We start from the raw sequence: 12299 nt of genomic DNA, 5'->3' as shown, positions 1-12299 counted from the left end.
CATTACTGCTCCAAAATCCCTGGCGGTCGCTTAGTTTGCAGGTGGAATTTCAGATGTTAGCTTCAGCTGGTAAAATCCTGATTGTTAGCTGAGAGATGACCTCTCTCCTGGTGTGAAAATTCCACAACTGAGAGAGTAAAGGACTATTGAATTAAACGCTCCTGAGATTTTTTTAGAAAGCATAACTTGCTAATTCAACATTTTCTCCTAAGGATTCTGAGCTGCCAAACTCACTTTCCATCTGTGGCCCATCAGCATCCAGATGGATGCTCGCAGGGTGCCTGTGGAGTTAAACACCATTGCTGCCCATGCCTTCTGTAAGTGTGCTTCATGGTAGTTGTTATAGTTACAGAGTATGATGTTTTATAACCTACAGACATTTCAACAATGTGCAGAAATGTTGCTTATTTAAAGTTACCATTTAATTTAAAAGTCTTTCTGAAAGGTAAAGTTCCATCCTCTAGCAATCAACATACACTAACATAGCCATGAGAGACATATGCCTCAAGAATACTCCAGTTAAATTACAATTTGAATGATTATTTTTTTTCACAGAGACACTCATCAATGAGCGTATCCTTGTGCAGCTGCAAAACTCCACTTATTACTACTTTGTACCAGATGCTGTACAGTAAAATCCAATGTATTAGTATCAGAGCTGCATCTGAATGGAAGCAATATGATGCAAAGTTAAGAACACAGACCATAATATATTTGCTCATATAATGATAACAGTAATTAATGTTAATATTGTTTACACAAAAATATACAACACATACGCATTTCCCAGAAATACTAATAGCCTTAGCAGGTAATACCCCAGAAATTCTGCATTCCCTCGAGAATAAAGGTTTCTTTCTAATGGTTTAACAGAAGCACTCTGACAGCTTTACTGGTTGCCAATGGACTTCTGACAAAATTTGCAGTAGAATACCTGGGACTGGAACTGCCTGCTTGATCTTCATGTACAGAATCCGAATCCCCATCACACCTTGAAAAAGGATACAAAATAATTGCTGGTTTTCTGCCAGCTGCAGAAATTTAGCTTTTAATAACATGGCAGTACAACTCAAGGTATAAACACAGTTCTCCCTTTCATGCCTTAGTTGGGGTCATTTAATGCCGTTGCTGCTCCATGATAGTCTAAAATCTCAGAGGAAGAAGAGGATTTGAGATTTGACTGAGTGTGGAAGTGTACACAATTTCATATATAATTTTCAGCCAGATGGAAATAATGATGACAAAGAATTCAGATGTTACCATAAAAATTACAGGAAATTTACAAGAAAATCTGTATTTTAATTGCTTATAGTATGCTTCACATAAAAAAAAAAAGAAATAGAAACAATTAGGTAAGGATGTTTTTCTCCTAGACTCACAAAAGTATTAACTATAGTAGAGAAGTCATTCTTTGTGCAGCAAGAAGAATAATCCCCAAAGAAATTATAAAGTGATCATTAGTTTTAAAAAGTGAAGTAGCAGAATTTTTTACAATGCCTGAAGAACCATAATCAATTACAGCCCCTTAAGTTACAAACAACAGAATTGTCATAAAGCCGCCTAATCAAAAGAGAGGTCTGGATAAATATGCTAACCACTCAGTGTTGACATTATATTATGCAGCATGGCTGAATGTTGCGGAATGATGTAACTGCAAAGCCTATGAGCAGTCTTTCTTTAAACAAACATACATAAATATGCATACAATCCTAACAAATATGCGTACACTCTTTCTAGGTATTATTTCTTGGGAAAAGTCAGGGCCCTCTCCTCACCCGCTGTTCATACTCACAGGGCACAGACTCTAAGCAGGCCTGGATCACTTGAAGTTTGCTGGCAGAGGAATCTCTTCATTATGGGGAAAGCAGCCTGTGCTTCAGCTGACTTGTTAGTTTTCAGAAGAGCTGCCCCGCTTAGGACAGAGCACATTAAGTGATAAATTCATAGCTCTGTGTTGCAATTTGATGACAAGGTTTTTAATACATTCCTCTTTCCCACCAGTCTTCTGCTAGTATCTTTATCAAAAGCCAGACTGCAGCAGAAAATATTTAAAGGGACACTCAAGTGTTTACACTTCCTGAATACATCAGCATACAGATGAAAGCATTTGCTGCTTGCAACTGGAACATCTAACTACAGTTGCAGACCCCCACTAATCACACAATATTCCTGCAATGGGTACAGTCCTCCCCACAAGGCAAAGCAGAAGATGGGGGTTTATGTACAAAATGGGTAAGTTCACTGTAGAAATCTCATTGCCTTTGCATCTGGATGCCAGTCACACCTGCCTCTCTGGTCTATCACTAATTACCTAATGGTAAAGCGTCTGACACCAGGAAGGTGTGAGGATAAGGCAGAATGGGGTTTGAAGAAGGAAGCCCAGTACAAAAGAAACCAAGAACCTAGATGGAAAACATGATGAAAAGTTTCAGAGGGAGAAAAACATAGCAAGGAAATACACTGCGAAGAGACAGTGCCAAGGTCAGAGCTGGACGGACAATGCTCCCAGCACAGACATGAAAGTAGCATAAGATACCACCAGGCGGGCTGTGCACCATGGGCCAAGCCACAGTCAACAACCACCAGGGACCTCCTAAAATGACAAACACTTCCTCCTGCATGTGCCACAGCAGTTCTGCTACCTGCTTCACCCACCCTCTCCTCACCCCAGTTGCCACACTTAGCAGCCTTCAGTCCTGGAAGACCATTTTGGTAACTGGGAACACTTTCTGGAGGGACAATTGATTATTAAGCACAGGTCCATCAGCCAAGTCTATGTGTGCATACCTGTGTGCATACTCAAACTTGGGAAGTGCCCTGGCACTTGCTTTCCCTTAGCTGGCTGTAATACGGTGATCTTGAGAAGCAGAGATCCTAACTTAGTATCCAGCAATTGATAAAAGTCATAGAACAAGACTCACATAAGTGAGCATGACAAAATGTGTTTGAATAACCAGAGCAGAGTAGATAGGAAAGATAAGCAATAATGAATGAGAGAAGACCATGTCCATCAGGTAATAAAAAGATTGTAAGGAAGTTCAGAAGAAACACACTCTGAAATTGTTAATAGAATTTTATGTTGTTGTAAGAATATATATTAACCAAGAAAGCTCACTCACACAAGACAGTGCTTGAAGCTAAGACCATAGTGGGACCTTTAAAAAGATGAATTAATGATATAACGCAATATCCGTCATTAAAGAACAGAGTGCTTTTTAACTGCACTTCTTTAAGAGATGCAGCTTATGTGTTCATGCCACTTGCATGCACATATCAACACAGACACACATGCACTCCTCTTCTCTCACCAGTAACTCATAAATCTTCTTGTCCAACTTTAGCTATAGTTAACAGATAAAGTTTGATAAATTTTGTGATAGCTTGCAGCCACATAGTAGAGAGAGTTCCCACCAACCCAAAAACTGCAGCAGCATCTCACTCATTCCTATAACATCAGCTAATATACCAGAACAGCTTCAAGTCATAAATCCATGTGGCTTGAGGCTTACAGGGGCAGGAAGTGTGTTTTTTGACAAAACCAGTGATGTGAATCCTTCTCCTTCTGCACCCAAACTACTGACTGATGGCTACATCTCTTAAAAGCAAGTGCATCCACTACTAATCTTATGGCATAGGTCAAAGTCAGGTCAGAGATGGGATCCCAGTCTAGATGGACTGCTGCTCTGACTTTTTATAGCACTGTCTCTTTATGTTGGTTTTTTTTTTTTTTTCCAAGGACCTCTGGTTTAATGGGATTAGCTTTTTAAATTTTCTTGTATTTTCACCTTGCCATAAAAGCCATTTCAGTACAACTTGAAAACTACTTCCTTTTGCTGACTTGACCTTTAAGATGTTCACATGAACAACTTCTAAACCAGGATGCACACATGGCTTGCTGGAAGCTTAGCGGCCCCAAGCACTTGCCTTGTCTAGGGAAATGTTCCTGAAAGTATTGGATCACTGATTTTATATCATTCAGGAAGCCCTGATTTTGCCTTTGCCAAAAATAAAGACAGAAATTGTCAAATGAGAATGTCTCAAGTTGCATCGCAAGCTGTCTCTTTATTCTGCTAAATAAAAGTAACCTATTTTCAGATATGTCCAGCACAAAGAACTAGTGCTGAAATCAGTAAGAATTGTGTATTCTCAGCAGTTCTCAAAAACAGGCTTTGGGGGGAGGTTCTAAAAAGGATTTAGGGAAATCAACGCTGGAAAACGAGTTTGTTCATTTGGACAATGCTTTTCAGATGTCTTTGTTCACTTGCCTTGTTTTCTAAAAGCATGTTTCTGCTTCTATGTTTGGAAAGATAAGATTAAAAATTAAAGCCCCTGAAACAGAACCAACAACAGCTTAAACGAGGGAGATTCACGCTTCAGGCATCGCCTGGCCAAGCCCCAGCTCTGCCATGCTGCTGCCTCTCAGCTCAGCACAGCACAGCACCCTCTACACCTCTCCCACTGTCCCTAGGGGCAGTGCTGGCACTATGCAGCCAGCTTTTATGCCTTCCTGGCCCTTGTCTTAATGATCACATGAAGCCCCACTGAGAAAGGCCATCACCTTCATGTCCCAGAAACCTTAAGGGTGAGGCAAGCACAAGGGCTGCTCTAGGGGAATCTCTATGGGAAACAATGGATGTACTTAGGGACAGATAAAAGGGAAGGAGAAAAAAAAATACAAAAAAATGCACTCTCTGTAATCTGGTTATTTTTCTGTGAAGGGGGAGCATCCCAGAATTTTACAGACCACAATTCATTACTTAGTAGGGACACATTAAAATAATAATAAAAAAATACTTAATGATTTATTAGCTTCTGTTAAATCTTTTTTCCATATCTACCACAATCACAAAAAAAGCATGACTAAGTTAAAACATTAAACAAAGCAAGTCAGTGTAAGCAAATAAAGCGAAGCAACGTAAGAGAAGGAAATTATTGGGTCCCTAGGAATTGTTACTTTTTGTGTAGTGGTTTTGACAACACTTAGGGATGGCTCAGACAATTACAACTTGGCCTGCTTTCAGAATGTATCCGGTCCCCACAACACTTAGGCAAACAGCTCACTGTCCACCTAGGGTTTTTTGAATTATAAGCATTTCAGCATTGTAAAACTCACCTAATACAGAAACAAATCTATAATTTCCTTCCTAAGAAACTGCTTGACATATTAATGCTGAAGAATCTTCCCTAAAAGCTTTCAAAACAATCAAAAGCATGCAAAATAATAATGTAAAGAACACCAAAACTGAAGCATTTTAGACTGAAATAAAACACAGACCATTTCCTTTGTAATAGTTTCTAAAGCCTTTGCCTTTCTGACTTTGTAATGTTCTACCTTGTCCTGGTCTGTTGTCTCTGTGAAACAACAAAAAAAATCAACATATATATCCTTAGGAACAGGATATATATGAAAGGCCTTCTGATGAGTTTATGCAATTGATTAAAAAGAAATGACATATTTGGTACTTCACCTGTCTAAATAATGTATAGGGTGGTGTTTTTTTCAAAATATTTGCAAATAATGTTTTTTCTAATAATACTTGCAGGAAGTACAGACCATGTGTTCTCAGGAAACTGACATACTTGTGTTTGTCAAGATCACCAGTACCAGAAATGAGCAGTATTTTCACAGGAGACTTATCCTACACCAAAAAAAAATCATGCATTTAAATATGTTTAACATGATCAAACACAAAGTCTCCTAGAAAGGTATTTCACTGCTAAATGGCCACAGAGCACGTAAAGGCAGCTGTTTCATGCAATCCCTCCCATACAGTCAATAATATACTTAGAGGATTACAGAAAACTGCATCAAAATATATGACAGATAGCTTGGGACTTCTCACATACTACTTACAGTTATTCTCTATGGTAACTAAACTCATCATTCTTAATTAAAAATAAGGACATCTTTAAAGTGTGCACTTACTCTGCTAAAGCTGTCGTGTTGAAGGAATTATCCTGAATGCTGAAACAGAAACAAGAAAACATCAGATAAGTCAGCAAGGCAGGCAGGCTTCCTGTATCCTTCTCAGTTGTAGGAAAACATGCACAAACATGGCATTGCAAGGCAAGTCTCTGTGTGTTAGCTGTACATGCACGACTGTACCTTCGGCTGCTCTGCACATGCTCATAATCAGAACCATAGGGATTAGTCCTACAACACTCACAAAGCCCATCCAGCAGCTCTTTGAATTAATACAGGGATGCAGGTAGTCTGTGAGGCTCAGAAAGGGATCATATTCTTTTATAACTGTAATGGTGCTGCTAATAAAGGCTTAGGTTTACAAACAAGTATTTGATATTCTGCCCTTTAAATGTTTGCTCTATGTAATTGGCTCATCAAACACAGTTGTTTTTATTACTTAAATAGGGTTGCTCGGCTAAGACCTCTGGAGGTTTTTTCTTCTTGTTTAGTGGTCTTTTACACACTCAGCTCATAGCCAAACCCCAGGGGAATTTATGAAAAAAATAATCCGGCAGAAAGGACAGTTCAAGTAGCAAAAGGTTAATAAGCTAACAACAAGAAATAGATGAAACGAGTCCTGTGAAGGCAATAGGCTGCTGTGCTCCTGCAACATTTCAGACCTGATGTAGTATGTTCAGTAGGGGTCAACTCAGGATACTACAAACTGCTGGTTTTGAGGCAGTGGTGGAATTCCCCCTCAAACAACACCTCTCAAATCTGGTAAATATAGTGCTGGATCCTCTGGAAATCTTATAGCAGCAGAAAAAAAAAAATTAAAAAATCTCACTGCTACATACCACAGCTGGGATTTTTTTGTTGGTTTTGTTTGTTTGTTTGGGTGGGAGAGGAGAAGGCAATGTAGACAACAGCATCTTACAAGCATTCCTGTTCGTGACAGTGGCACCTTGCAGAAGCACCAAGTGGAGCAGGGATACAGAGAGGTGTGGCATTCGCGCTCCCACAGCAGCTTGTGCTGCTGCGTGGTGTTGACACACATTTCCCAGGCAGCAGCAGCCAGGAGCCACAGCCATGACAATTTCCCTTCTTTCACCAACAGCGCTGTGCATCTTACTTTCATGTCTTCCCAGCCCTCCTACCTACTTGCACACACTATTTTGCTCTTTTTCTTTCCCGTGTTTGTATATATTTATCTATTTATATAATGGCACAAATTGCTTGGGGATCAGACTATCACAGCCAGCCTACAGGGACTTCTGCCCTACAAATTAGCAGGTTTTGTGAGAGCAGGGTGAATAGAAAAGCTGAACGTAATGGTTAGCATTTAAATCTTGCCTCAGATGTAAAATTTCTATTTTTACTCCTTCTGTTTCTGGTTTCTTGGATCTGACCATACAAATACAAATTTCTTTATTGTTTTTCTATTTGCAGGAGAGTACCTGAACAGAAGGTACGCTTTTAGCTGTTGTGGCAATCAAAAACTCAGTTTACATGCTCCAAAAAGTAGAGCCATTAAAAAAAATCTAATATGATTTTTAGTAGATATATTCCAGAATGCTTAAATGCTTGGATCTTGATTTTTAATGGTTGTTAAGTTTACAGCTAGCATTTCAAGTGTGTAATGGAGGAATCACAACTTTTTATCACAAAATCAGATTGATAAGCATCACAGCTTGGTTAGAGTAGAGCTTAAAGAGAGACTGGGTATTTATCCCCACACTACACCCACACAAGAGGAGCAGCAAACACAGAATGCTCTTGTAAACATGATTCCTCTGTTTCTACATGCAAAAGTTAAGGTCAAATTCTCTGCTAATTCATGCCCTATGCAAACATACCGCAGGGCTTTGTTGTTATTACTAGTAACAGAATATGGCTGAAGATCAGTTTGTAAAACAGCGATGCTTTGGACTGAGACCAAGTTTAAAATGTCATCACTTTTCCATTGTTTGTCTGAACTTCAGTGCCACACAGCTGTGACTAAATCTCTTCTAGGAAAGCACTTTTATTTCAGGTCAATCACAAATCCATTTGTTTTAAAGATGGTACTTGACCAGTCTTATTGGATAGCCTCTTCTTGTAAGGTTGTGAAATCATTCAACAAAACCCAAATTTCACGTAAAACAGACTAGTATTAGCAAATACACGAAAGTAAAGGCCAACTAAACCCAGGATTCTGTTTCAGAGCTAATCTCCCCATCAGATAGATGAAGCCATCCTGCTCCTGGGGGAACCTGAGAGAGGAAATACAGTAGACTCACAATAACTTTACTTCTTTTCCTCCCAGAAGGAACTAATTTCTCTCTAGGGGCAAAAGCTTATTTCGCCAACGATGTTGGCTTGGGCCTATCAGCTGACCCCGCTCCCTTTCACCTGCTTCCTATCCACGTGCTCTGGGTGAGACTAGAGCAGAAAAAGTGCTCCTGACCTTACCCTGCCTTACAAAGGAGAGAAGATGCTTCAACCTGCATCTCTGTTTCCCTCTAAGTCCCAGGTGCAGGGAGAACATAATGCTGCTCTTACCTCCTTATTTTCAAGAATGACATTGAAGTCAATTAGGCTTGAATGCTATAAAACATCGCTTCAACATACTGAAATTCTCAGTGCCAGAAATATTTAATCAGCACATTCCAATGATGTGTCAGGTCTCTTATCATCCTGAAGTCCCAATGAAAATAATGTAACACCTGTATGTGAAGTAAGCTTTTGTCTTCACCACTGAGCAGCAGATACAGTTTTAAGGATTTTATATCTTGAAGTCATTAAAATATATCTTTCTGAAATTCTGAAAATAAAGGCTTTTAAATCAGTTTTTCCTTATTTATGCTGAACAGTTTAAGTGATTCATATTTTTGCAATATCATATCCATGGAAAGACACTTCCTCTGTTAGAAAGATTTCCATTTTATACCCAGTTTTGTTCTTACCCTCTTTTGCCAAATGTTGATCAAGCCAACATAAATATCACATGCCAGCTCTCAGCTGACAACAAAAATGTCAGAGAACTCCAAAGCAAACATCTACACGTATTTTGGAGATACTAGGATTCAGAAATATGTTGCTGTTCACTTCTGAATATTTGACTAATGTATTGCCTATTTATGGCTAAGAAATAGATTGGCATAGAACTTACATTCTTTATATGGTTTGTATTGTCAAGGGAATCACCACTAGGTCAGGAAGAAGATTCAAACAGGAGTCACTTAGTCCCCAGCTCAGTTTCACACATAGTAGAGACACACGCTCAATACAAATGATACATTCATAAGCTCAGGACAGCATTAGTTGGCACTATAAACTTTTATCAGCCAGTGAATGCTTTACACAGTATGGTTCAGTTGCAGAAGACTGCAAAAGAATAAAGAGATGTAGTGAAACAAAAGTGGGCAGAAGTAGTTTTGCTTCAGGATAAAAGTAGCGTGCGCAACAATCAAGATCAAAAGGCCAGAAAAAAAGGAGGAATAGTGAAGCTTGCCAGGCTACAGTTGTCTACGGGGTCACAAAAATACACACACACCCTGCAGACTTTGTGTCAGCTTCTTTTCACCTGCAGAACAGAACCTTTGCCTCAATTTCCAGAATTTTCTCATTTCAGTAATTGACTGTGTTCTTAAGGGCATTTCTGACTCAGGTAAATGAAAAAGCCTTTCAGCCTTAACTACAGAATAATGAAGAATTTGTACTGGGAAATAAACTGTATGTTTACAGGGAGAACTACATATTTACAAAGAACTCTCTGAACTCTCTAAGGTTCTGGGAAATCTAGTATTTCTGCATTTAATACCTACTATCTAATGACACATTCCGTGCAATCCTATAGGGTGTGATTAGCATTTATTGCAAGTCTATTTTCTTAATTATTATTTGTAATTCCACAGAGAGCAAAGTGCTTGTGTTGAAATTGCTGCATCAGAGGCAATTACATTTTGCACTATAGTTGGCCACACAAGGGACTAAATGATGCGGAGAGAGGGAGAGATGCAGTATGACACACTGTGTGTGACTAGGCACCCAAGGTGACTCCCTCCAGCTCTGGGAAGAAGTTACTCATGTTCCACTACTCAAATAAAGGGAAAGTTGGAATGATCTCCCTGTTATTGACTCTCCGAATGAAGTCAAGTCATCCCTGCCAGAAGCAGCTGAGCTCAGAGACTCATAAAAGTATCCAGCAAATTTGTTTGCCTTGGAGTACATGTGCTCCTGCCAAGCAGCAATACCCTGAAGTGCTCCAACAGGCCTTCATCTCCCCCAGATCGTACCGAGATGCACTCACTCCTACCTGCATGCATACAGCATATGCTTTCATGGACAAAATACATTCAACTCCAACAAGGAGCAGACCAAACACTTTTATTTAAGCAGAAAACAAACAGGGATATGCAGTAACTCCTCTCTGCCTTCAGCAAGTCTGTTCTTTTTCAACACACAGGGCTTTCTTATGGGATAAGAGCAGGGATCATTCTGCAGCAAAATGTTAGCGCTGTGAATTGTTCCAGTGCCTCACCCTTTCTTCAGAAGTGATCCTGCAGGATACTTTTGCTATTTTCCAATCAGTAAGGCATAAACCAAGGAGCTGCCATGTGAGAGAGAAGTCACATGCCTCTCTCTTGTAGTGATACATACTGAATGCTACACTGCGGCTCAAAATATTCATGTGTTCACTGACTTACTTTCTTGATGTGCAGTCTGCCTTTTTATGGGTAACATTCTCAGAGACATCAGAAAACATCTTAACACAAATTAAACAAACTCAGCAAATACATATAGGAGCTGGCTGATGAGCACTCAATCCACTTTCTGTATCTTTGATATTCTCTGTGACCTAATTAGCACATGATCTGAGTGAATGGACCTGGGGGGAAAAAGCATTCAGCTGGTCTTGCTGTATGTCTTAAAATGCACAGACAAGCTCGTGCAGGAAGAGACTAGAGCTGAGCAGACAGTTGTCATAACCCAATCCAGGGCGATTCCATAAGGCATATGTATGTTGGGCTGGATAAAGCTTTTTGCAACTGCACAGACTTTCAGGTTTATATTTTCTAGAGATATTTCTGAGCAATCAAACTGCACATACTTCCTTACTCAAGCCTTCTGAGCAGTGGGCCCATGAACCCCCCAGACACTCTCATAGTACACCCAAGTTTGCACCAGGGTATGTACATCTACTCTTCAGCTCAAAAGGCACAGCCATACACCGGTCAGATCCCTGCTCTTTGAAAGGGAAAAATATCATGGAACTGCACAATTTTGTGTAGACTGGAAGTTTGGATTTGTGAACCACTTAGTCCCATCACTTAGGTTCCATTTCTGGAGCTCAGGCACACACATCTGAGCAAGCACTAACCCTGCCAATGGGGAAACCTCCCAAGCACACTGGTCATCATGGGGGCAGGGAGCCCACACTAAGCTCCCTGCTGTAAGGCTACACTGCCCTGGTGCCCTGGTTAATAGGTGTGCTGACCTGAGCAAGTGTGCTAAGCTGGAAATACAGAACTGTGCCTCTAGTTCTGTTATTAAAGGACAAGCTGCTTTATGAAGTCCCAGCATCTCTGCTGAAAATCTCTGCAGAGATCCCAAGAACCATTATCCAGCATGCATTAGGCTGCCTGATAAACACAACTGTACCAGTCAAACTGGTGCTAGTGACAGAGCCATTACAGGCACTAAAACTTCCTTGACTGCAGTCATCCACTGCAGATAATTTAATGCTGCCACAGATGACAAAACTATTTCCAGCAGGTTTGTGCCAGTCAGGCTAGACTCCACACATTAATTCGAAACCAGTTTTTCCTCTGAGCATTGCAAGATGGGGAAAAATACACACACATATGCACATAATTCTACTGAGGTGCCCAGAATGCTTCAATAGATCACTACACCTAAAAGTAAACATTCTTATTTAAGAAGCCTTGATCTTTACCACTACTTACTTAAGAAAACATCAGAGTTGCAAGAACAACTTCTCTGAATTAATTTATCTGCCTGATGTGGCTGCAAGCTCACCATGTTCCTTTTGCTTGTGATAGTAGGAAGAGAGCTAAATAAAGGCAAAGACACTGTTAAAAAAACTTCTTCCCTGAAGTAGCACATGTGTAGAGAATGTGTTTAGATAATGGGAACAATGGGGGGTTGTTTTTGTTTTGTTTTGGTGGTGGCTTTTTAAAACAGTGTTCCCTCTTTTTTGTCCAAGCTAATAGTGCAAGAATGCTGCAGGGTTGTGTTCCCCCTTTACACTCCCAGTTTGATTACTTTATAGGCCTACCAAAACCAATGGAAAACATTAACAGTATTAATTAGTATTGCACACAGCAAAGTTATTAAGAGGAATTGGCATCTTGCAAACATCAAAATTAAGGAAAGCCAGAATTTGGAAGTT

At 39.9% G+C, this 12299-nt stretch overlaps 1 protein-coding gene across 1 annotated transcript in view; it reads right to left on the bottom strand.

Annotated features, from left to right (window-relative positions):
* FAM13C (family with sequence similarity 13 member C) overlaps positions 1-12299 on the bottom strand; it is a 134460-nt gene that overhangs the window by 48331 nt on the left and 73830 nt on the right. Inside the window, exons 7-8 of the mRNA XM_055721219.1 lie at positions 5927-5965; positions 935-991 (exon numbers count right to left, since the gene is read on the bottom strand). Of these exons, the coding sequence (XP_055577194.1) occupies positions 935-991; positions 5927-5965 (96 nt within the window). The remainder of the gene's footprint in view (positions 1-934; positions 992-5926; positions 5966-12299) is intronic.

Source organism: Falco cherrug, chromosome 9 (assembly GCF_023634085.1).
Source record: "Falco cherrug isolate bFalChe1 chromosome 9, bFalChe1.pri, whole genome shotgun sequence".
NCBI lineage: Eukaryota > Metazoa > Chordata > Aves > Falconiformes > Falconidae > Falco > Falco cherrug.
Note: the sequence above shows the minus strand (reverse complement) of the source record. Positions and strands in the feature narration are given on the sequence as shown.